This window comes from Oncorhynchus tshawytscha, linkage group LG01, assembly GCF_018296145.1.
Source record: "Oncorhynchus tshawytscha isolate Ot180627B linkage group LG01, Otsh_v2.0, whole genome shotgun sequence".
Lineage (NCBI taxonomy): Eukaryota > Metazoa > Chordata > Actinopteri > Salmoniformes > Salmonidae > Oncorhynchus > Oncorhynchus tshawytscha.
Window position 1 is genome coordinate 55571469 of NC_056429.1, and position 26216 is coordinate 55597684.

A 26216-nucleotide genomic window follows, 5' to 3' on the forward strand; every position below is an offset into this window, starting at 1 on the left:
CATATAAGAAACTATATCAAAACGCAGCACACCCAGTGGCACACAATAACATTAACACTGGAGCAATATTCATAGTTCAATTCACACCGAATGTCCAATTACTACTCGTGTTGAATAGTTATGTTGCAGCTGCGACAGTCACACCATACAGTAAGTAGTCCAGCAGAAGGGAGAGGGAAAGGGCACACACAGGTGGTTATCTGAGCATTTTAAAGAAATGATAAATGAATGGTCTGTCTTGGGTTGAAGCCCACTCACCACATCAAGGTAAAGGCCATGAGTGGGTTGTTAGTAGACAAAATCAAAATGTTAGTTAAGAACCACAATAGGTTGGTGAGGGGAGGACTGCTCAAAATAATGGCTGGAATGGAGTAATGGAATGGTATCGAACACATGGAAACCATGTGTGTGATGTGTTTGATACCATTCCATTCATTTAACTCCAGCCACTACTAGGAGCCCATCCTCCCAATTAAAGGTGCCACCGACCTCCTGTGTTAAGAACATTGATGCGTTAAAGCGATTCATCAAATCAAATGTTTCCAGTTTGTCTCTGACTGACCTCAAGTTACACTTGAGTGTTCTGGGTGATTCCATCACAGTGTAGTTGTGTCCAGGAACATAAGGGGTGTCCTGAACGGCATAACCATGATCGATAGTCTGACACCACACTTTACTCACGTGTCCACCTTCACAGCTATATGATTGTGATGTAGGCCTACATCTGTATTTAATAGACTAGAAAAGGAAGCAATCCTTTTTCTTATTAGTGGCATAGCTGTTTCAATTTATACGAAACATTTCACGAAGAAAGGCCAACCTCCCTGGTGACAAATTAAACAAACAGTGAACTGGTTACCAGTAGAAGTACCGTGTCTTCAGAAAGTATTCATAGCCCTTGATTTATTCCTCATTTTGTTGTGTTACAGCCTGAATTCAAAATGGATTACATAGATTTTGTCTCACCCATTTACACACAATACCTCATAGTTAAAAGGTGAAGGCATGTTTTTAGAAATGTTTGCCAAAAAAAACCATGTCATTTACATAAGTATTCACACAAAATCAAATCAAATTGTATTGGTCACATACACATTCAGCAGATGTTTTTGCAGGTGTAGCGAAATGCTTGTGTTCATAGCTCCAACAGTGAAGCAGTATCTAACAATTCACACAAATCTAAAAGTAAAAGAATAGAATTAAGAAATATATATTTCTCAATGTCGGAATGGCAGTAGAATACAGTAGAATTGAATACAGTATATACATATGAGATGACTAAAGAAGTATGTAAACATTATTCAAGTGACTAGTGTTCCATTATTAAATTGGCCAGTGATTCTAATTATATGTATATAGGGCAGCAGCCTCTAATGTGCTAGTGATGGCTATTTAACAGTCTGATGGCCTTGAGATACAAGCTGTTTTTCAGTCTCTCAGTCCCAGCTTTAATGCACCTGTACTGACCACTCCTTCTGGATGACAGCGGGGTGAACAGGCCATGGCTCGGGTGGTTGATGTCCTTGATGATCCTTTTGGCCTTCCTGTGACATCGGATGCTGTAGGTGTCCTAGAGGGCAGGTAGTTACCTGTGATGCGTTTGGCAGACTGCACTACCCTCTGGTGAGCCCTGCGGTTGCGGGTGATGCAGTTGTATCAGGTGGTGATACAGCCCCACAGGATGCTCTCAATTGTGCATTTGTAAAAGTTTGTGAGGGTTTTAGGGGCCAATACAAATTTCTTTAGCCTCCTAAGGTTGAAGAGGCGCTGTTGCACCTTCTTCACCTCACTGTCTGTGTGTGTGGACCCTTTTGGATCGTCAGTGATGTGTACGCAGAGGAACTTAAGCTTTCCACCTTCTCCACTACGGTCCCGTCGATGTGGATAGGGGCGTGCTCCCTCTGCTGTTTCCTGAAATCCACGATCAGCTCCTTTTGCTTTTTTGACATTGAGTGAGAAGTTATTTTCCTTGCACCATTCTCCCAGGGCCCTCACCTCCTCCCTGTAGGCCGTCTCGTCATTGTTGGTCATCAGGCCTACTACTGTTGTGTCGTCTGCACACTTGATGATTGAGTTGGAGGTGTGCGTTTCCATGCAGTCATGGGTGAACAGGGAGTCCTGGAGGGGGCTGAGCATGCACCCTTGTGGGGCTCCAGTGTTGAGGGTCAGCGAAGTGGAGATGTTATTTCCTACTTTTACCACCCGGGGGCAGCCCATCAGGAAGTCCAGGACCCAGTTGCACGGGGTGGGGTTCAGACCCAGGGCCCCAAGCTTAATGATGAGCTTGAATGGTACTATGGTGTTGAATACTGAGCTATAGTCAATGTACAACATTCTTACATAGGTATTCCTCTTGTCCAGATGGGATAGGGCAGTGTGCAGTGCGATGGCGATTGCATCGTCTGTGGATCTATTGGGGCGGAAAACAAATTGAAGTGGGTCTAGGGTGACAGGTAAGCTAGAGGTGATATGATCCTTAACCAGCCTCTCAAAGCACTTCATTATGACAAAAGTGAGTGCTACAGGGCGATAGTCATTTAGTTCAGTTACCTTTGCTTTCTTGGGTACAGGAACAATGGTGGCCATCTTGAAGCAAGTGGAGACAGCTGAGTGGGATAGGGAGAGATTGAATATGTCGGTAAACACTCCAGCCAGCTGGTCTGCACATGCTCTGAGGAAGCGACTAGGGATGCCGTCTGGGCCAGCAGCCTTGCGAGGGTTAACACGCTTAAACGTCTTACTTACATCAGCCACAGAGAAGGAGAGCCCACAGTTCTTGTTAGCAGGCTACGTTGGTGGCACTGTGTTATCCTCAAAGAAGGTGTTTAGCTTGTCCGGAAGCAAGACATCAGTGTCAGCGACTTGGCTGGTTTTCCCTTTGTATTCCGTGGTTGTCTGTAGACCCTGCCACATACGTCTCGTGTCTGAGCTGTTGAATTGCGACTCTACTTTGTCTCTGTACTGATGCTTTGCCTTTTTGGTTGCCTTATGGGGGGTAATAACTACACCGTTTGTATTCGGCCATATTCCCTGTCACCTTGTCCTGGTTAAATGCGGTGGTTTGCGCTTTCAGTTTTGTGCGAATGCTGCCATCTATCCACGGTTTCTGGTTTGAGTCAATACAATACACCTGAGTCAATACATGTTAGCGATTTACAGCTGTGAGTCTTTCTGAGTACGTCTCCAAGGGCTTTGTACACCTGGATTGTACAATATTTGCACATTCTTTTAAATATTCTTCCAGCTGATAGTTGATCATTGCTATACAACCATTTTCAAGCAGTCAACACAGTAACTAGGCCACTCAGAAACATTCAATGTCTTGGAAAGCAATTCCAGTTTTAGGTTATTGTCCTGCTGAAAGGTGAATTTGTCATAAGCCACCTCTCTGTTGGAAAGCAGACAGAACCAGGTTTTCCTCTAGGATTCTGTTGGTGCTTAGCTCTTTTCCATTTATTTTTATCCCCCCAAAAAACTCTGTTGTTCTTGCCGATGACAAGCATACCCATAACATGATGCAGCCATAACCATGCTTGAAAATACGACGATGGGTATTCAGTGATGTGTTGGTTTTTCCCCAAACATAACACTTTGTATTCAGGACATAAAAGACTTTTTTAGACAAGTTTTTTGCAGTTTTACTTTAGTGCCTTATTGCAAACAGGATGCATGTTTTAGAATAATTTTATTCTGTACAAGCTTCCTTCTTTTCTCTGTCAATTAGGTTAGTAATTACAATGTTGTTAATTTATCCTCAGTTTTTAAAGTCACCATTGGCCTCATGGTGAAATCCTTAAGCGGTATCCTTCTTCTCCGCAACAGATTTAGGAAGGACACCTGTATTTTTTTACACCATCCAAAGTGTAATAATTTCACAATGCTCAAATGGTTATTCAATGTCTGTTTTATGTATTTATTTGTTTCCCCCCCGATCTACCAATAGTTGCCCTTCTTTGCGAGGCATTGAAAAATCTACCTGGTCTTTGTGGTTGAATCTGTGTTTGAAATTCACTGCTCGACTGAGGGACCTTATAGATAATTGTATGTCCGGGACACAGAGATGAAAATAATTTTAAACTCAATTATTGCACAGAGTGAGTCCATGCAACATATTATGTGACTTGTTAAGCCAATTATTACTCCTGAACTAATTTAGGCTTGCCATAACAAAGGGGTTGAATACTTATTCAAGCAAGACAATTCTAAAACAATTTAACTTTGAAATTAGGGGGTATTGTGTGTATGCCAGTAACACAAAATCTTAATTTAAATCTATTTTAAATTCAGTCTAACTAGGGCTGGGCGATATATCAAATTAATTCTAATTGATGTTTTTGTTCTATATTCCAAATACCTGTATCGTAAGAGTCAAGGTTTTGTTATTTTTCGTTTATGTCAGCTTGCTTCTGTTGGGGCAGCAGGTATCCTAGTGGTTAGAGCGTTGGACTAGTAACCGAAAGGTTGCCAGATCGAATCCTTGAGCTGCCAAGGTAAAAATCTGTCGTTCTGCCCCTGAACAAGGCAGTTAACCCACTGTTCCTAGGCCGTCATTGAAAATAAGAATTTGTTCTTAACTGACTTGCCTAGTTAAATAAAGGTTAAAAACACATATCTCCCTGGGATATTACATAATTTATGCAGCAGTATACAAGACATATTTTTACTCAGCCTTGTTGTGCTGTGCAAACTTTGTGATTAACCTGGCATTCTCTGGATTGATGGTGCTTTCAAGACAACTGGGAACTTGTAAAAAAACAAGATCGAATCATGACATCGGTGATCTTCATGTCAGCACTTTAGAAAAGAGGCCCGAGTTCCCGACCTGGAATTCCGAGATGGATGACCGTTCTAACCGTTCAGTACAAGCTTGTTTTTTTTCCATGTTCCCAGTTGTCTTGAACTCACTAAAGTCTGAGATTTCCCAGTTCCGAGTTTCCAGTTGTTTTGAACACAGCAGAAGTCATGCTGGATTGACAGCATGGCCAATGTATAAAATATTTTCTGGCCCATGGTGTTGTGTGTAAATGTTTATACTTTTAAGCTTGGAAAAGGGAGACCCCTTTTAATAACTGTTTTAATAACTGTGACCTTAATTGCCTACAGTCTGTGAGCTGTTAGTGTCTTACCAATGGTTCAACAGGTGCATGTTCATTAATTGTTTCTGGATCATTGAACACGCATGGGAAACAGTGTTTGAACCATTTACAATAAAGATCTGTGAAGTTATTTGGATTTTTACGAATTATCTTTGAAAGACAGGGTCCTGAAAAAGGGACGTTTCATTCTTTGCTGAGTTTAAATATAATTTTCTGAAAAACAAGCCCTGAATGACAGGTCACCACTGATTGTATAAATGTGCAATAAGCATAAAATGCTGATTTCTCTTAAATTGTGTGCACAAATTTGTTTACATCCCTGTTCAAGAACATTTCTCCTTCGCCAAGATAATCCATCCACCCGACAGGTGTGGCATATCAGGAAGCTGATTAAACAGCATAATCATTACAGAGGTGCACCTTGTGCTGGGGACAATAAAAGGCCACACTAAAATGTGCAGTTTTGTCACACACACAATGCCACAGATGTCTCAAGTTGAGGCACAATTTTCTAACCGTTTTACTTACACTTATGTTAATTTATCCATACTGAGGTTGGTGTTCTAAGTGTCGGCAGACTTTTCTTAGCGGATGTAGAATTATTGCGAATTGAATTATGGGGCGTAATCAGGCCCGAATTTGAACATAATTATATACTCTCAAACTCGATCAAAAATGAAGGCTGAGGGCCTTACGTTGCAGACTTCCTTTGTTTGTCTAATCGTTTGGACAGACATCCAAGATGGTGACTGGGATACCCCCAAGGGCATAAGGCGAGGCTAAACTGGTGGACAATGGACCTGATCGGACAGCTCAGAGCCTCTGCTCTTTTCTGTCCATAAAACGAGGGTGTGTCTTTTATGAGTATGAAACGCAGCCAAGGTCACAAGATGACTATACAATGTTAACTTCGGCTGTGAGTGCCTGGGGGAAAAAATCAACATCTAAGACAGCTCATGGAAACATTCTATTGATATTTTTGGTATAAAGGTGATAACGAAAGTGTCGTTTTGAGAAGAACATTTTCAAAATTCCCAAATGGGGACGTCAATTGGAATTGTCTTTCTGGGCTCGGCGTCAGTTAAACTGCAGTACCGCCAGTCTCCTATGGGTACATGGGATGGCGTACTTCCCAAACGGAACCCTGGCATCAAAACGCGATGACTTCAAATCCGCCTCGATTTCCGTTTCATTGACATACGGGAACAGGAACCACAACAGTAGCTGGCTGGTGGCCCAAAACATTGAAAAAAATCTAACTTTCAAAGGTTAGTGAAATGGGGGTTTATAATAATCTCACCTGCATTTGGTGTGTCCCTCATCGGGCAGTCTGTCTGTCATCCTATATGAGCTAGCTAGCCGGTTAGCTTATGACGTCTAATAAAAGCTATCGTCTTTAGCTTGCAGTCAAGCTAAATCAATTTTACTTAGCTATTCGATAACAGCAGGTAGATGGATTGACAGATAACTTAGATTAGTATCTGTATCCATGCTCGTGCATGATTCCCTTCGAGTCAATAGCCTCAGGTCCGGATTGAGTACTGTATATCACTGCTGTGCAGTGTCACAATGACGCTCTCTACCCCAACACATCCAGGGCTTGTGCCTGAGTCCGACCTACGTGGATGGAAGTGGAGATTGCGTTCGAGATGGGTCCTGAGAGAATCTTACCGAACTCTGAGGAGGAGCTAGGCCAGGAGCGGCCGTCGGACGCTGGGGTGCCTGAGGTGGGCGGGGAGTGGAGTGGAGAGGAGGAGGATGATAATGGAGGTTACTATTACCAGCCACTAAACCAGGACCCTGATGGACTAAATGCTGCACCAGGGGACCATCCTGAGGATATGCCCCCAGTAGCAGAGCAACTGCAAGAAGTCCAGGAGAGAATAGAGGTATCGAACCCTATATTCTGAATATGATCAGTTTAGTTTTTCAATCAGTGTCATGTGTTTATCATCTCTATAAAGACAAGTCAGTGAAATGTTAGCTGACATGTTGCTTGTCAAGACATTTATCAAACTTGATTGACTTCCCCACAGTTGATGGGCTTGCATCTTCCCCAGCCCCCTCCCCCAGATAGTGATGAAGACCCAGAAGGAGCACACAGCAGCGCAGCCTCCATCCCCATGGATGAAGGTGAGGACGCAGCCTTGCTTAGTTCATCCATAGTACCCCTACATACAGGGGTATACTTATAATGCCTTAGGATTGACCATAGCTCGTAGAATCATGAAGTTTCAATCAAATGCTCTCTGAATGTAGTGCCTTGTACTGATGTCCATCCCTTCCTTCAGACCACGTGGAGCTGGTGAAGAGGACCATGGCAGCAGTGGCCCTGCCCTCTCTGGCCATCCCGGCCTGGGCTCAGGAGATCTCGGACGACCAGTGGAAGGACATGGTCCAGCAGACACTCCAGACTCGCCAAAGCTCAGAAGGCCTGAGGCTAGAGCACAAATAAGACTGAATTGCCTCCTTCCCTCAGTCTGTCTTTAACTCTGTCCTGCATTTCACCAACACACTTACCCCAGGGGAGTCTGCACTGAGGTCCTCTCTGAGCAGGTGTTAGGTGTCTCAATTCTCAAGAGATTGAACTCCTATAAGTCCAATTCTCATTAGATGATATTTCTGATGAATATTTGTTTTTCAAAGGAGGCTCTTGGTACCTACTACACCTAACCTGCTGCTTAAGGTCATTTGTAGGGTTTGTGAAGGAGTTTGAATGAGTATAGTATATTTTGTCTCTCAGATCAGGCAAATTCTTACCGTTTCTGCCCTGGAGGAGCTTGAATCAGTGTACTGGAGTACGTATTATGAGGCTCAATGACAGTTTGGCCTTGAGTACAGAAGCACTATTATACCCCCCCCCCCAAATGCTTCCTGAGACATTCCAACCACCCTTTCCAACATCAGATTACCTTTGTTTGTTTTTGTAATACTTTCTATTGGTTGTGATTACCATATTATAATACTATTAAATCAGTTTTTGTTGAACGTAATATATAAGCTGTCCGGTTTATTAGGTACACCACCCATTCCAGAAAATTGATAAGATTCTACAGACAGTGAGTCATGTGGCTTGCTATATAAAGCAGGCCTTCAGTTACTGTTAGAATGGGCAAAACGAGTGACCTAAGCGACTTAGAGCTTGGTATGATCGTCAGTTCCAGTATCTCAGAAACTGCTGCCTTCATGGGCTTACTGAGAATGGAGCGACAAACAAAAACATCCAGTCAGCGAAAACATCTCGGAACACACAACTCGTTGATCCTTGTCACGGATGGACTATTGCAGCAGACGACCGCACCGGGTTCTACTCATATCAGCTAAAAAACAAGAAGTGGCTCCAGTGGGCATGTGATCGCCATCACTGGACAATTGGTGATTGGTAGAATATTGCCTGCTCTGACGAAACCTGGTTCCCCATGCTAATAGCAGTCAGGATTTGGCGTAAGCATGAGACCATGGACCTATCCTGCCTGGTGTCAATGGTAAAGGCTGGTGGCGGTGGTGTGCCGCCGTCCAATCTGTAGCGACGGCATGTTGCTATAGCGTTAGCATGGACCAACATCCCTGTGGTACTTTTCCAACTCATAGAATCCACCCCCAGAATAATTGAGGCTGTTCTGGAGAGAAACGGGACTCTGACCGGTACTAGATGAGTGTACCTAATAAACTGGCCAGTGAGTATATGGGCATAAATTAATGGAAATTTCCGAGTCTTTCTTGACCCTATGCAGAATTCATGGTACATTAGCTAGTTCAATCAATGATGGATATTGTTTGTGAGGATAACAGATTCCCAAACTCAATGGATGTCCACAATTTTTTACTTTATTTTGTTCTGTACATACATGAACATCTGTACAAAATATGACTTTCATACTATGTAATGCTCTACCTAATTAAAGTACAACATATGTACATATGACCTGGAAAGCAGCTTAAGATTAGTGTCAGACCTGGGGGGGGGGGTGGAAATGTTTAAAAAAAAATGTCCTCTTCAGTTTGTGTGTGGCTGCTGGACAAACTGAGCCATTTCATGTCATCAGTCACCACCCAGCCATGGCATTGTAGTGCCCTGGAACAATGCTACCTATCTCTTGTAGTCTGGAATGTCTCAACAGCTACTTTCTGGAAGCATGGCCAATAGGAATGCATGTGCCTTGCTCAGTCAGGTGAGAGAACAGTAATACATTATTTCTATTAATTAATATTTAAAACTATATTGCGACTTATTGATATACTGTTTATAAATACAAATGTCTCATGCACAGGTAACATTTTCAAACCTCACCAGAAGACAATTTAGAGCATAGGTCTTCGGTGCAGACAAGACTTGGCAAATCCAATCTGAGCTGATGAGATTTTTGTTCCACCGAGGGAGAATGTAGAGGTTATCGCTACTGTGATTACAAAAAAAGTGTATTTTTATGTGTAAGGATAAACATGTTAGGAATTCAACTCAGATGATATAAAAAGCAGCTCGGATAAAAAGCAGCTTGGATTTAGACTGCTCTAACGTTATGACTGTAAGGTCATGTTGAGGGAGGGAACTCTTTGGCAGCCAGCCTCTAACTAAGTATGTGTGCGATGACGACTCACTTTGCCCAGCAGCCTTAGGAGTGAGTAATTCCCCACTGTTGGGTGTGATTGACAGACAACTCAATAGACGAGACCATACGACAAAGAAATGACCTAACGCAGCAAGTGGAAGAAAACAAACCAGAAACAAAAGGAGGGAGGAGGAGTAAGGGGGGTGAGTGGGATTAACCTACAGGACAAGGGGGTGGTAGGGGTGCACCCCTAAGCAATATACATTACAATATACAGTACACATTTGCAACAGTAACCACAGCCTTTCCTTTTCCCCATATGTGCTAGTAAAGCAATTCTATATTTTTCTATCTGTAGATAGTCTTATGAGGAGGATTGTTTTGCGCACTTCCATACACCATTCAAGTGCATGAGTTTGTTTCAACTAAAAATATTGCTTAGGTTAAGAAAGAGACCCATTGAATCAAGCCGGTTTAGAGGAGAAAGGGGAATATGATATTTTGTAGAGATTCCCTACACTTGAACTGAAATAACCGTTTTCCTTTCCGCAATGAGGCTACCTCAACAGAGGTGCATTTACATCAATAAGAAACATAAATCCACAAACACATAAGATAGAAAGGCCAGAAGATGGCTACAGAGGAATAACTAAAGAGGCAGAGGAGATGTTACCCATTGGGCCAGAAACATTAATAAAACACATATATAATAATGAAGGAAGGAATGGATAACAATCATGACAGTCAGAGTCTGGACAGAGCAGAGTGAGAAGGTTATCTTTGAGAAAAGGATGGACGGACACTGCAGCAGCTTATGGTTGCCTTTCCTAAAGACCAACAACCTGAGGACAATATTACCCTGACATCCTATCTTATTCTTATTGTGTTCATTTAGATTTTAGCCTACTTGGTAAATATGGTCTTCTTCTTGAACTGCACTGTTGGTTCAGGGCTTGTAAGTAACATTTCACGGTAAAGTCTACACTTGTTGTATTCGGCGCATGTGGCAAATACAGTTTGATTTGATTTAACTGAATTGGTTTCTGAGGTTTCTTTTTGACACAGCGACATGATTTTGTTTTTGAGCTACACCTCTAGTTATAAAAATACAATAAACATTTTTTCAACAGGAGCTCTATTACAAGTTTAGACATTTGTTCAAAACTTATTCTGTATCTTCAAGTGCTTTATAGTGGCCCGGCCGGCTAGGAATTAACATATGAAAAGCCTTATCAGTTCTGTGAACAAGTCTCAAAAACCGACCAAAACAAAAACCACTTCTTAGAGCAAGCAGATGATTGTGATTGCTTTCTCACGCCTTTTGGGGGAACTAGGCGAGATATTGGTAAGGGGTGGGCACCTCGCGGGCAAAACTATTTTATAAGTCATTTCACTCTTTTTGCCGTGGGGCAGAGAGAAATGTGCAGTTTTTACAGCTAATTTTCTGCAATTCTACACATGTTGCCATGACTTATGCCATGTTAATATGATATCTATAGTTAAATAAATATCTGAGTTAAGTGACTACCTAAATCAATGGGGGGCCCCCTGGAGATCAGGGCCCCTGGGCAAGTGCCCTTCATGCCTGGTCCGTAATTTGGCCATGATAACTACAAGTTTAGATAACTGGGTAGACTAACTTACCAATCTAAAAAATGTTAGCGGACATGGGCTAATTGAGTGACTGTCAGTGACTGACAAGCAGGAAACTGCTGATGCACAACCAAATATCTCAATTCCACCTTGTGTATTCTACTATTCTAACACTCAACAGTAAATTGAGACCCGGACTGACTGCCCTGCATACACCAATTTTCTAGGCTTACAATCATGCTATTAGCTTACGACTAATAAACAGGGAGAATGTAATTCAACAGATGCTGTAAGGCCATGATTTAAGGATGCAAAGAGGTGACTTCATGAAGCTACAACTAAAGAGTGAGAAAAACTGTTTCATGGAAGAGACTGACATACATTAATTAAATTAAGATAAAGGCAGCCATCTTGATTCCTAGTCCTCTCATGTCATTGCTTTGCCTTGTAAGCTTTGTGTCCCAGACTTGGCTTCCCCAAAATGTACTATGCTGCCTGGACATGAACTGTCAGTTTGTTTTTTTGTTTTTTAACAGAGCAGAATCACTACTTCCACTGGACATCCAGCTAGACTAGAGCATGGCCCTATTTTCCACCAAACCAATCAGATAACCCACACCCCCTCACTCCAGACAAGCTAGCGGGACCACCATTCACTCGACTGCCCTCTATAGGTAATGCTTTGGTCGTTCCCTTTCAGCACATCACAGTAGGAGGGAGGAACATGAGGACAACCAAAACCAATCCGAAAGAAAACAGAAACAAAACAAAGAAACATGCTTCACGGATGCTTACACTTAATACTACTGTTGTATAATGGTTGTCCTCGTGCAATCAGCCCACTGTAGTCAAGTATATGAGAGTATTTGGAAGTTGGAACAATTTGTACGTCTGTGTGTATGTTCCTATGTGTGCGTATAGGAGTGTGTGTTCTTGTCTAACTCTGATGGCCTTGGTTTTCTGCAGATGGGGATCTCCGGCAGAGATTGAGGGGTGGAGGGGGGGGAGAAGCGGAGGCGAAGAGGGGGCTATCAGGTGTACAGTAGGCAACTGTTTGGATGAGAGACGGACAGGAGGGGAGTTAGGCATGGAGGGTGCCACTGCTCCCTGGTCAGAGGGCCTCCTCGTTGGCCGTCAGGTACTCCTCTGCTCGCTTGTGTTGCTCCAGGGCTTTTATAGTGTACACGTCCTGCGGCAGCTCCGACTTCCGCCGCATCAACACCTTGTCTTTCTTGATGTCCTTCATCCCCTATGGAAGAATATACGTAGAGCAAAGTGAGACTGTTAGTTCAAGGCCATATCCAACACAGCAATGAAACTTTTCAAATGGACAGACGGGGACTGGTGAATTGTGAAACTGACATGAGTTGAAGAATTAGTTTACAACTTTAAAAACGTAGAAAGACAAACATAAATGAACATGTGAAACAAAAGTGTTGATTTTTCTTGATTCATTGATTGGCTGGTAGGTGTATTAATACTAGGCTGGGACAACAGCCTGCAGGGTGTACTGTATGTGGCTACGGGGGGTGTGAGTACATACCTGTCATTCAACAAATTAAGGCCTTGACGATCAATTGATTAGTAAGTTACTAGGCTGGGGAAAAAGCCTGCAGGTGGGCGTATGTAGAGAGTGGTGTACCTCGACGTGTGCTGGTAGTTGTACCTGTGTGGCCTCTGTCTCGACAGTCTTCTTCAGCAGCTGAATGTCCTCAGCAGTGGGCATCTCTGTCTCCATGGAGTACAAGGGCACCCCTCCCGGACTCTCATTGTACATCATGTACTGGAAAATTACAGATAGAAACAAATGAGTTGGATCTGGTCTGGATACCGACTGTGAAACACACCCACGAATGTACCAAGATCAACATCAGACAGCCCATTGAATTCAGTAAGAAAAGAAGCAGACCTCTTCTTGTGGGTGGAGACCAGGTCGGAGTTTGCTAACCTGCAGATAAAGCATAGGTTAAAAGACAGATATTTGCTCTCTCTCAGTCAGACACTAGGCAGGTTTCCATTGACCCAGGTTTAATTTGACAAACGCAATGTCGCAACAACAAAGAAACATTGCGACGTGTAAGACGTGTAATGCAATTTGTCAAACTTTCTTGTGACAAATTGATGGAAAGAGATTTTTTTTTAAATGATGATTGCTGAATCATTTTTGAAGGGACGCAGGGCACGTCAGCACGTGACTAGAAAGCCCCACTCCACATTTATTTTCTAAACGCTTACTGCTTTCTAAATCTACATTTCAACTCTAAAAATGACATTTCTATGCAGGACAGCGATTGACCTGACTTTCAAGAATGCCCAAATTGCTTTGCCTTGCTTTTCTGGTTGGCAGAAAAGCCATTTAATTATATCAGATGTACAGTAGTGCAAGTCTCACCATGCCACGGGCCGATGCCATACGTTGGCACATTAGAATCATATATGGCAAATATTAGTCAATTCTTGCTTTCTATCCATGCTATCTTTTGTGGACTACGTGACATGAAACAGAGGTGGGAGGGCATACACGCTGATGCCAATTTATTCATTGCCTAAATGGATAATAGAAACACTTCAACCATCATTTTGTATTTGGCAATCTGGGTTTTTGCAGATTTTGTTGTTGGGGTGACGTCATTACATCCAGCTGTTTTTAATAAACACAAGACAGTTAAATGGAAACACACCGTTGCAGGCAATTGTGGCATCTATTTTCTATGCGAACTTTCTAAAGTGTTAATGGAAACATAGCTACCAACACACACACACACACACACACACACACACACACACACACACACATCTAGGCTACATTCACTAAAACACAATTCCTCTTAATTAAATCTTCAGCTCTTTGTTCCTGAGCCCTTGGAGCTGGGAATCAGTCACGAGAGACGATCAATGGTGATAATTAGATGTGTCTGGAACAAAAGGACTTTATAAAGTCAAATTAATTCAAGCATAACCCTGTTTAAAACCCCACAAAAAATCCCCTCAAACCTCTTACTGTACAGACAATTTCACACACAACCATAGCAACATAATTACTGAGGACTGGAGTTCTCTCTCCCTTTCGGTTGCTCCTGGCGACAGTGATATTATGGAATGCATTTGGAGAATAATGAGACAGGAAGCGTGTTACTAGGGACCATTAATTTGATACTACATACAACACACACACAAAAAAAAAAAAAATACTATTACGCAGTGTCCATCTACAAATGTCTAATGTGGAAATAAATAGCACAGTCTCGTTTCCTGAGCCTACTCCCTGGAACAGTGTGATGTGAATGTTCCATAATGGACGGGGATGGGGTTGTGTTGTTTTTTGGCATTCTGCAGTAGGGATCACCTGAGGGTTATGCTTGGCCAGCTCCTCGATCTTGTGCCAGACCTCCTCACGCTCCTTCAGCTTGTACTTCTCTCTGAAAACGCATCAGCAACAAAAACAACTTTGAGTTGGAGCCAACCAGGAAATTAGCTGGCTTAGCATTTTACTGTGCTTTGAGGGAGAGGATCAATAGTTCTACATGAAGAAAAAAAGAGAAAAAAAAAGAAGAGAAGTGGCTGATTTAATAGAGGACCATGCAGATCTAGGAGCATGCCCAGTGGACTCACTTCTGTTTCTCAGCCTTGTACTGCTGGGTGCAATCATCAAACAGCTTCTGGTTCATCTCCATGAAGAGCTTCAGGGCGTTGTAGATCAGCCCATGGATTGTCCTAGACATAGGAAGGGCATTTAACACACTGCAATATGTGCAGGTTAACATACAATGAGTCATTGAAATGCCTTTTTCAGCGAGTGCTGGACATCAATTGTTTTCTGGATTATATTCAAAAGGATCCAGTATCCCATTTTCTAAGGGGGAGAAAAATATTTCTGCACAAAGCGCATTATCTGTTCTTCCCTTACAACAATGAATTGATTTCCTCTCTCAAAATGCGAACCCAGCGATGACAAATAGTTGCCAGGCTTGTTTTGGAGGCACATCAGTTTAGCAGGAGCATTGATCTTTTAAATTGACTTGGATGCAGGGGTCATACTTGTTCCAGTGGCTCTTGGAGTTCTTGTAGAGAGCAGGGAACATGATGGGGAGGATCTTGGCGGCGTTGTCACTTATCAGACTCATGATGTACTCGTTGTTCCAGTAGTACAGCGCCCTCTCTGCCACCTTGAGCACCCAAAAAAGGAGGCCGTCAGACAATACGCCCCTTGTAATCTACCAAGGCAGTCTTCTTCCATTGTGGATACGGTATAGTTCCTGTGCTTGTTCACTCTGTCCACGACAGAATATCGAACATGATTCTAAGACAAATTACTTTCAATTGGCATGATGTTATTTCTTCCTTCCTGAAGGCAATGCCATATTCTGTTATGTGTGGGCCAGTGAAGCTGAATGAGTAAACACAGCAGTGTGAGTGAGCATGAGGCAGGCGTAGTGTACCTGGAAGTGTGGACTGGAAACACACTTGGCCAGCTGTCTGAACAGCGGCTCCATGACCTTGACGAACTCAGACGGCTCGATGACGTCCAGGATCTCCTCCAGCTCGTTGAGGAACATCACCTCTTTGGGGCTGTGGGTCTTAGGCCAGAACTTCAGCAAGCCCATGATCACCTGGGGGGGTCAAATAATTTACACAACATTAACATTCACTCTGTATAAAACCATATATTACCCAGCTAAGAACCTTTGGCTGACAATCCCCAGTTGAAGACATGCCAAACTCACTGGTTCAGTTAGACTACTGTCCTTTTCCAAGAACTGCACGACGCAATACGCCAGCTGTGGAGAGAGATAGACAAGTTGTGCGAGTGAGAGCATTTCAGCAGGAGCTGATATAGGAGAGTCATGTCTGACCCTCACACTGTGTAAGGGAGGGGGCCTTTCAGAGCACTATGGTACCTGTGGGTGGTAGACGCTGAGTGACTTCACTTTGTGAAGCGGCAGCAGCACTCGAATCAAGAACATCTTGTGCTCCTCTTTCAATGGCAGGGCAAAGCCGTTGATTATGCTGGGGACGAGGGACAAGGGGAGACTTGTTTTAGATTCATCTTCTTTTTTTTAAATTGTAAAAGAGATGATGTGTTGACGGGATAGTACACCGTGCACTCACCTTCCTAAGATCTCTAAGAGCTCGGCGATTCCATTGTGATGCTCGGTTTCATATATAAACCTGCAATATGAGAGCAGGCCAAGGTCAACTAAAAGGGCACAGACAACAGATATACTGACACATTTTCTACACGCAACCTCAACATTCGACAACCTTGCAGGTCTTCTGTGTTGCAGTTACATGATCTATTCTCCACAAGAACTGACAGACTCTCTCGAACAGATTTCAATGGCGAGACAGACACATAGAAATAGAGTAACTAAAAACAGGCATCCCACCCCCCCAAACAAGTCAACGTCCTGTGTCAGGTGGACCGCCAGCCACATGGAGTGTGCCTGTAATTCTATTTCTATAGACCGACTTACCTGGTGTGGAAGGGGGTATAAAAGTCCATCTCTCTCACCTGTAGAATATGTTGTTGATCTGTCTCCGGATGTAGGCCCGAAGACCCAGGAATTTGCCGTAGATCCTGTGGAGGATGGTCTTCAGGAAGTCCCGCTCCCTGGGGTCTTCACTGTCAAACAGCTCCAGTAGCTGTGGGGAGGAATGAGGGGGGGCATGATCAGACATCTAATGTGTCAAACATCAATGCATATTCGAGAAACTAGCACCGTATTCAATACAAAAGATACAAATGGGATGCTTGTAATTGTAGGAGTAAAAATACTTGGAAAATCAGGCAAAGTTCGAAAATACTCATCAGACAAAACACACACGACTTTCATTGACCAACACGCTGAAGTGTTCAAGACAACGTGGCACACAGTATCAGGTGGTGCGGTGAAAACAAAACTCGATTTCTATGAGATGTCATAGCGGCTGGGTTTCCCCATAACATAATGCAAAGCAATGCGTTTCTGGAGCCCAGGCCAGCACTCACAGTGATTAGGCTGACTAAAGTCATTATTAATATTCATTCCCAGCAGTGGTGGATGGGAAGCATCATGTGGTCAGATGGAGAAGAGTGACCCCTGCTAATTCCCTCTCAGCTCTCATGTCTCGCTACTGTGTGGGAGGGAGACGGAAGCTGGCCAGGGTATGAGTAAACACGCATACACACATCACTAGATGGCTACCACCCGGTTCCTCAACCCTGCACCTTTGAGGTTGCTGCCCTATATACATAGAATCACTGGTAACTTTAATAAATGGAACACTAGTCACTTTAATAAATGTTTACATACTACTTTACTCATTTCATATGTGTATGTTGTATTATATTGTTCTATATTTTAGTCTATGCCACTCCGACATTGCTCGTCCTAATATTTATACATTACTTGTATCGTTGTGAATTATAAATACTACTGCACTGTTGGAGCTAGCCTTTCGCTACAAGCCTTTCGCCACACCCGCAATAACATCTGCTAAATATGTGTGACCACTAAAATGTGATTTGATTTCATACACACACGTAAACAGCATCATTGCTGACTGCCTGGGCGCTAGGATTGTACACATATTGCCAAGTAGTGGCAGATTTAGGCACTGATAAGTGCCTAAATTGGAACTCAGCGGCTGTACAGTAACATGCTGGAAATGACGTCAGAGCTCAGGCTCTGCGCGTCACAGCGCGGTGTGTGTTTTGACTGACAGCCGTTCTGAACCTGAGCGCAGCAGCGCGCGACAAGTAGTTCCCTCCCGTGAAATTGGACAACTTTTGCAAATCTTTCGTTGTCGGAGTGAGGGAAATGCTGTACATTAAGAGGAGACAGTGAGGATTACAAGAAATAGCACTTTGATGTCATACAAGCAAGCCAAATGCACTTCACATTTCCATACCATAAAACTCATGTCGTAACGTTTTTGATCACCATGCTTGACGTACAGTTTACAAGATGACATGCCGTCATACCCTGAGTAGTTCTGAACAGAATGAGCCCGTCTGTCTATGGTGAAGAAAATTTGCCGCAGAACACACACCTGAATGCACTCGTGACTTTTGCTTCTATTCGCACCAAAATTGCAATCTGTTTCTCTGAATTGTCTTTTGAAAGACTAACACTGTAAGATCTAGTCATGTTGGCAACAGAACAAGCTTTTAAACGATGCCCACCTGACCCAGATTGCCGTGTTTTGGATTACGTAAACAACAACAGTAATTGTGTGATGGCAGGGATGCAAGGTTGTGTTCCAAACAAAACAATATAAGTGTAGTTGCTTCAGTTCCTCAACGGCATCGCTAGGAGAGCCCAGAAAAACACCTTATAGTTGAAGACTCTTCTTTAAGTCATAAAAGTGCATTGAAATAGCTTAGGAACTGTGCACAGTTTGGAGAGGTGTGTGTGGCCACTTGGAGACACCAGTTAGTCCTCTCACTCAAAGCCTTGTCATTATTTTGTCTTATGTTGCACCTACCCAACATTTCCTAGGAATAGTCTTATATTACTGAATGTATCCAGAGTATTTTCAGTAAGTGCAGTAAATGTAAAATGCACATAAAATCAACAGTGTAATGTTTGGATTCCCTGTTGTGTCCTCAACTTTGGTCTAATAATTTCCCCATCATCTCCAAACTGTTCCCTTTCAATTGTTACCATGCATATGCATTTCATATTTATTTTGTAAAAAACATTTCAATTTAGCCCTATCCATATAGGTCAAGTCCCACGAGTGTAAAGGGTTAGATATTTCAACAGCTCAGCAGTTACAGGGAGCACTGTTTGTGTTGTAACCAGAGGGATACTTACAGACAGTACAAACTTTTGGTCAATGTATTTTTTGGCGACATTAGGTTGGAAATCAGGGGACTCCAGGAACCGTAAGAAGAATTCATACACCAGCTGGAGAGAAGAAGCAAAAGAGGACAAACGTTGGTGTGATTTAAGGCGGACAATACTGCATGGAAATAGCTTTTTTCTAGTCTTAAAATTCCAAATTCAAGAAGAGAAATAAAAAACCGTCACCTGTAGGTGTGGCCAAGCAGCCTCCAGTGTGGGCTCGTCCTCTTCTGGGTCAAACTCAGCCCCCGTGGGGTTGGAGGATGGTGGCAGGGTCCTGAACAGGTTGATTGAAAACTGAACAAGGCAGAGGAGAGGTGTCAGTCAACATGGCAACAAATCAACAACGCTAAAGCTATCCTCCGATTTGCACATTTAGGAAAACACAGCACAATCCATCCGATAGTCTTATGCCACACAAAAGGAATGACATTCACTAGATCAGAGCACAAATCATTTGACAAACGGGTGGTGTCGAGAGAGGACCCAAGTGGGCCCTGGTAAAAGCCGTTTAGGTTAGCCCTGCTAACACGGCCACTGGGAGAGCTGCAGCTGACATAAAGCAACCCCAGCACCTAGTTCCTGTCTGGGCCTGAGGCTGCCACCGCACAGAGCCCCTCTGGCACTGAGGAAAGAGAGATGCTGGAAATAGCCTGCCTGGCTCCACAGCTCCAGAGACCTCAGCATCGTTACAGAACACTCACAATGGGAGAGAGAGGGAGAGACGACAGCAGCAAGATGAAAGGGAGAAGGTGGTGGATAATTAATCACCCCGAAGCGCACACTTATTACTCGTTGAGCACAGCGCAAAAATGTGTCACAAGCGGAGAGGGAGAGAGGGCCTCCGAGGTAGACAGGGCTCTAACTCCTCTAGCTCCACAATGAGATAGGGTGCAGGCCAGGCAGCAGGCTGTGACCCAAAATTGCCCTCCCTGGAAGCCTGTGTTTCAGACATAAGGAAGTGGGTGGCGGCAAATGTTTTACTTTTAAACTGGGAGAAAACAGAGAGGCTAGTTCTAGGTCCCAAGAAAAAAAGAGATATCGTGTTGGATCTGACAATTCATCTTGATGGTTGTACAGTCGTCTCAAACGAAACCGTGAAGGACCTCGGCGTTACTCTGGACCCTGATCTCTCTTTTGACAAACATATCAAGACTGATTCAAGGACAGCTTTTTTCCATCTATGTAACATTGCAAAAATCAGAAACTTTGTCCAAAAAAATTATGCAGGAAAATTCATCCATGCTTTTGTCACTTCTAGATTAGACTACTGCAATGCTCTACTATCCAGGATAACTGGATAAAGCACAGCTAAACACAGCTGCTTGATTCTTGACTAGAACCAAAATTGATCATATTACTCCAGTGCTAGCCTCTGGCTTCCTGTTAAGGCTACGGCTGATTTCAATGTTTTATTGCTAAGCTACAAAGCATTACATGGGCTTGCTCCTACCTATCTTCCCAATTTGGTCCTGCCGTACATACCTACACATACGCTACGGTCACAAGACGCAGGCCTCATTGTCCCTAGAATTTCTAAGCAAACAGCTGGAGGCAGGGCTTTCTTCTATAGAGCTCAATTTTTATGGAATGGTCTGCCTATCCATGTGAGAGGTGCAAACTCGGTCTCGACCTTTAAGTCTTTATTGAAGACTCATCTCTTCAGTAGGTCCTATGATTGAGTGTAGTCTGGCCCAGGGTTGTGAAGGTGAACGGAAAGGCACTGGAGCGACGAACTGCCCTTGCTGTCTCTGCCTGGCCAGTTCCCCTCTCTCCACTGGGATTCTCTGCCTCTAACCCTATTACAGGGGCTGAGTCACTGGCTTACTAGTGCTCTTCCATGCCGTCCGTAGGAGGGGTGCGTCACTTGAGTGGGTTGAGTCACTAACGTGATCATCCTGTCTGGGTTGGCGCCCCCCCTCGGGTTCGTGCCGTGGGGGAGATCGTTGTGGGCTATACTCGGTCTTGTTTCTTGGTAGTAAGTGTGATTATTATTATTTGACCCTGCTGATCATCTATGAATGTTGAACATCTTGGCCATGTATTGTTATAATCTCCACCCGGCACAGCCAGAAGAGGACTGGCCACCACTCATAGCCTGGTTCCTCTCTAGGTTTCTTCCTAGCTTCCGGCCTTACTAGGGAGTTTTTCCTAGCCACCGTGCTTCTACATCTGCATTGCTTGCTGTTTGGGGTTTTAGGCTGGGTTTCTGTATGGCACTTTGTGACATCTGCTGATGCAAAAATGGCTTTATAAATGCATTTGATTGACGGATTGAGGGGAGGAGAGAACTACAAGGGGAAGGAGGGATGTAGAAAATACCTAAGTAGGGAGGAGAGAGGGATAATACCCCAGGAGGCAGGAGAGAGGGAGAATACTCCAGGAGGCAGGAGAATACTCCAGGAGGCAGGAGAATACTCCAGGGGGCAGGAGAATACCCCAGGAGGCAGGAGAGAGGGTAGGTGTAACTCAGAGGGGAGGAGAGAGTAAGAGTGTATGACAAGGGGAGGAGAGAGGGAGAGATGCCGGGTTTAAAGGCTTCCGGAGGGATTTGGCGCGATCTGACTCATCACCAAAATAAATAAATGGACTTTGGAAGCTCCTCAAGGGTTTGATGTTGATTCTCTCCCCCCACTGTGCTGGGTGGAATCCTGAGCGAGGCCAGGCAGAAGTCATTAGAGAGTCAGGATGTAGCATGGTGAGGTGACAGCATGTTTACACCCACATGTGATTAAAATGTTGGCCCTTCCACATTGTGTCAAGAGTGCACAGTGTATTCGGAAAGTATTCAGACCCCTTCCCCACATTTTGTTACATTTACAGCCTTATTTATAATGGATTAAATACATGTTTCCCCACATCAATTTACACACAATACCCCATAATGACAAAGCGAAAACAAGTTTAGACATTTTTGCTAATTAATACAAAATGTAAAAACTGAAATATCACATGTACATAAGTATTAAGACTCTTTACTCAGTACTTTGTTGAAGCACGGTTACAGCCTCAAGTCTTTTTTATTTGACCTTTATTTAACTTGACAAGTCAGTTAAGTACAAATTCTTATTTTCAATGACAGCCTAGGAACAGTGGGTTAACTGCCTGTTCAGGGGCAGAACGACAGATTTGTACCTTGTCAGCTCGGGGTTTTGAACTTGCAACCTTCCGGTTACTAGTCCAACGCTCTAACCACTAGGCTACCCTGCCGTCTTCTCGGGTAAGACGCTACAAGCTTGGCACACCTGTATTTGGGAAGTTCTCATATTCTTCTCTGCAGATCAGGTTCACCTTCCAACAGGACAACAACCCTAAGCACACAGCCAAGACAGCGTAGGAGTGGCTCCAGTACAAGTCTCTGAATGTCCTTGAGTGGCCCAGACAGAGACCGGACTTGAACCCAATCAAACATCTCTGGACAGACCTGAAAATAGTTGTGCAGCGACCCTCCCCATCCAACCTGACAGAGCTTGAGAGTTTTGGCTTTGTCATTATCCGGTATTGCATGTAGTCAATAAAAAACTATTCTATTTTAGAATAAGGCTGTAACATAACAAAATGTGGAAAAAGCCAAGGGGTTTGAATACTTTCCGAATGCTCTTCTGACTGTGGTGCGACTGCATGCATGTTCACTAGAGTTTGTGTGTGTGTTCTCCTCTTACCATGATGACACCCTCTGGATAGATGGACTCGGTGACCACTTCGCGGTTGTGCGTGATGTACTCCACCATCTCATTCAGACCGGCACGCTTCACCTCCTTGTACTTCAGGTCGCTTAGGGGGTCCGTGACAAAGTCAAAGAGTACGCAGCACTGGCGCAACTTCTGCACAAACAGCTCTTCCCGGTCGATAAGAGGTGCATCTGAGGATGAGAGAGAAAGAGAGAGAGAGAGAGAGAGCAGGGGGTTAGATCAATGGGGGTTATCAATGGGGGTTGCATGTCTGGGGGTTAGGCTCGATCAGGGCTCTCCAACCCTGTTCCCCGAGAGCTACCGTCGTGTAGGTTTTCGCTTCAACCCTAATTTAGCACACCTGATTCTAATAATTAGCTGGTTAACAAGCTAATTCAGGTTAGTCACAACTGGGGTTAGATCGAAAACCTACAGGAGGGTAGCACTCCAGGAATGGGGTTGGGGAGCCCTGGACAAGCTAGTGATTCTTAACCTTCAGAAAATATTATACACTTGGTCTGTCATTTTCTGATCCCATCATTTTGTTCATGGCTAACATTGAGGATAAAGTGTCAGAGTCATTACACCCCCCTTCTCCTGGACAATGTACATCAAGGTCTCCTGTAGTTTTCAGCCCCTTCACGGACCTGAGAGAAAGGAAACGTGTCCACTCACGCAGAGGGCCCCACACTGTACCATGGAGGAATTCAGACTCCTCCTCACACACAGGCCTATGGGTGGGTCAGTGTATCTAGAGCAGGGATGTCAAATTCATCCCATGGAGGGCGTAGTGTCTGCTGTCTTTTTGTTTTTTTCCCCCTTTCAATTAAGATCTAGACAACCAGGTGAGGGGAGTTCCTTACTAATTAGTGACCTTAATTCATCAATCGAGTACAAGGGAGGAGCTAAAACCCACACACTCGGCCCTCCGTAGAATAAGTCAGACACGTGACCTAGAGTGTGTGACTAGTGTGTTGTTGCATAATGGTAGCCCTTCACACTTAGCAAATTGCAGATTTGGGCGCTGATAAGCGCCTAAATTGGAATGCGGTGGCTGTACAGTAACATGCTATAAATGAAGTTCGAGCTCAGGCTCTGCACTTCAAGGGTTTTGACTGACAGACCTTCTGAACTTGAGAACCACACACGACAAGAAGTTGCCCTTCACATTTCCATATCATGAAACTCATGTCATATACTGTGTCAACAGTTATGATCACTACGTTTGATGTACAGTTACAAGATGACATGGTATAATACCCTGGGTTGTTTTGAACAGAATGAGCCCGTTTAGCTATTGCGAAAAAAGTTTGCCGCGGAACACGCACATGAACGCACTCAGGACTCCGACGCACACCAAAATGATGATCAGTTTCTCTGAATTGCCTTGTGAAAGCCTAACACCGTAAGATCGTATTTTATTTTATTTTATAACTTAGCTAAGTCATGTTAGCAATAGAGCAAACTTTCAAATGATGCCCACCTGACACAAATAGAAGTGTGCTTGCTCTAATTCCAAAAAAAAGCACAACTAGGAGAGCTCAAAGAAGCATTTTACAGTTAAATACTCTTCTTTGAGTCATAAAAGTGCACTGAAATGACTTATGAACTGTACACCAGTTTAATCCTCTCACACAAACCCGTATCATTTCTTGTGTTGCACCTACCCCACATTTTCCAGGAATAGTCTTATGTTACTGAATGTATCCAGGGTATTTTCAGATTTCGTAATCAACAAATGAGAGTACAGTAAATATAAAATGCACATAAAATCAACAGTGTAATGTTTAGATTCAGCCTTGTGTCAGGGGAACTGTTGTGTCTTCAACTTTGGTCTAATAATTTTCCCATAATCTCACTTTTAATTGCTACCATGCTTATGTGTTTCATACAGTATTTCTTCTGTAAGAAACATTTCAATTCAGCCCTAGCCATTTAGGCCAGCGTTTCCCAAACTAGGGGTTGTGGCCCCATGTGTGGTCGTCTGCAGGGCCAGACAAAACATGTCTTCCCCATAATTACATTAAAAAACAGATGACCATGCTTTGTAATGTTTCTAAAACAAGAAATGTATTAGTTAGAAGTAATGTGGAATATTGCTCAATTTCATTTAACTGTGTGACTGGAGTCTTTTAATCAAAATATCAGAGACAAAATGTTCAGCTGCCCATTTAAGGGTGGGAGGTTACCTTGGTAAAAGTGGTCCTGTCACCTGTGTCTGTGTGTGTGTGTGACATTTGGGATCTGACCATAGAGTTTCTAAACACAGAGATGCAACATTGTGACACTTCTGGGAACGCTTGTGAAGCAGACTAAGTAGGCCAGGCCGGGGTTTGGGGTTTGAGAAGTCAGTTGTTCATTGTCACAAAATGTAAAGGCACAACCTAGATTTGAGCCGATGTCTGAAGTAGTTAAACATGTTATTACTCCAACCTCGTGAAAGACACGTTTTCATTTTCATTAAAAAAAAGCTTTATGTCGAAGGCAGTAGCAGTGTGTTGGTAACAATTTTTTTTTTTTTTTAAATAAAACACTGGGGAACCCAAGTCCTGTTCTCGCCATGCCATTAATGACCCCTTAAGGAGACGCCCCAGAACCCTATTTATCCAATTTATTTCCTATGCCTGATTACATGTCTGATGAAGACCATGATAATACAGAACTCCGAGGTGAAAACATTGAATCAAATGGTGCAGCATGTCCATAGGCCATACCCACAACGCAGGTTCTGTAAAATGGTGCTCCCAAGGTTGAGTTAAGGGCCATTGCCATCATGGTGACCCTTATCACTATGTGAAGGTTTGAAACTCAATGATAACGGGTAATTTACGATTGTAATGTACTAAGTGTAAGAAAATCTAACCCTTTTCCCTCATTGTAATGCTCGTTTGATGAAAATGCTTGGAAGTCGTTTTCCTTTAGGTTGAAATGGGGAGGAGATGTGGTGGAAAATGACAAATTAGACCAGCTGTTTTTTTACGCAGAGAACTATCTCTTGTTATATGCTTATGTTTTTTTCTAACCAGATACAAACTTGTCTTTGTGTGACTTAATCTTAAGACTGGGCGCACAGCTAAGAGCCGTTTGGGTGCGATCGTACCATGTGACACATCCCCTGTTTTACTATCTGCTAACTGCCACGTATAGAAAGAGGTTGTACTTTTTCTATAAAAGCCGAGACCCAACTCTGTTCGTTGGGCTCTTAACTCTGCACCATTGAGTGATTGTTAACCGCTCCATTTTTGCAAATCGTATAATAAAGTTGCTGTTTGAAGAATATACAGTCTCTCTTCCACAACAATCCGCTCGTAAGGCGCTACAGAGGTTAGTGCGTACGCACAGTACATCACTTGGGCCAAGCTTCCTGCCATCCAGGACCTATATACTAGGCGGTGTCAGAGGAAGGCCCCCAAAAAATTGTCAAAGACTCCAGTTACCCAAGTCATAGATTGTTCTCTCTGCTACAGCACCCCAAGT

At 43.4% G+C, this 26216-nt stretch overlaps 2 protein-coding genes across 3 annotated transcripts in view; one reads left to right on the top strand and one right to left on the bottom strand.

Annotated features, from left to right (window-relative positions):
- The first annotated feature begins 5622 nt into the window (after positions 1–5622).
- Positions 5623–9021, top strand: LOC112253461 (male-enhanced antigen 1). 2 transcript variants are annotated; one of them, XM_024425436.2, is made up of 4 exons: positions 5623–6364; positions 6694–6985; positions 7157–7229; positions 7388–9021. In XM_024425436.2, the coding sequence occupies exons 2-4, from the start codon at positions 6722–6724 to the stop codon at positions 7549–7551; spliced, it is 501 nt and encodes a 166-aa protein (XP_024281204.1). In that variant the 5' UTR covers positions 5623–6364; positions 6694–6721; the 3' UTR covers positions 7552–9021. The 2 variants fall into 2 exon arrangements, with proteins under 2 accessions (XP_024281204.1, XP_024281198.1); XM_024425430.2 differs by having other exon boundaries at positions 5641–6364; positions 7133–7229.
- Positions 9022–9680: 659 nt separating this feature from the next.
- Positions 9681–26216, bottom strand: part of LOC112253491 (serine/threonine-protein phosphatase 2A 56 kDa regulatory subunit delta isoform) — a 49260-nt gene continuing 32724 nt past the window's right edge. The window contains exons 4-17 of the mRNA XM_042323255.1: positions 22731–22930; positions 19255–19365; positions 19039–19131; positions 16752–16882; positions 16349–16408; positions 16138–16246; positions 15964–16017; positions 15679–15849; positions 15278–15405; positions 14852–14953; positions 14586–14658; positions 13149–13187; positions 12906–13022; positions 9681–12488 (exon numbers count right to left, since the gene is read on the bottom strand). Coding sequence (XP_042179189.1) covers positions 12351–12488; positions 12906–13022; positions 13149–13187; positions 14586–14658; positions 14852–14953; positions 15278–15405; positions 15679–15849; positions 15964–16017; positions 16138–16246; positions 16349–16408; positions 16752–16882; positions 19039–19131; positions 19255–19365; positions 22731–22930 — 1526 coding nt within the window. The 3' untranslated portion in view covers positions 9681–12350. The remainder of the gene's footprint in view (positions 12489–12905; positions 13023–13148; positions 13188–14585; positions 14659–14851; positions 14954–15277; positions 15406–15678; positions 15850–15963; positions 16018–16137; positions 16247–16348; positions 16409–16751; positions 16883–19038; positions 19132–19254; positions 19366–22730; positions 22931–26216) is intronic.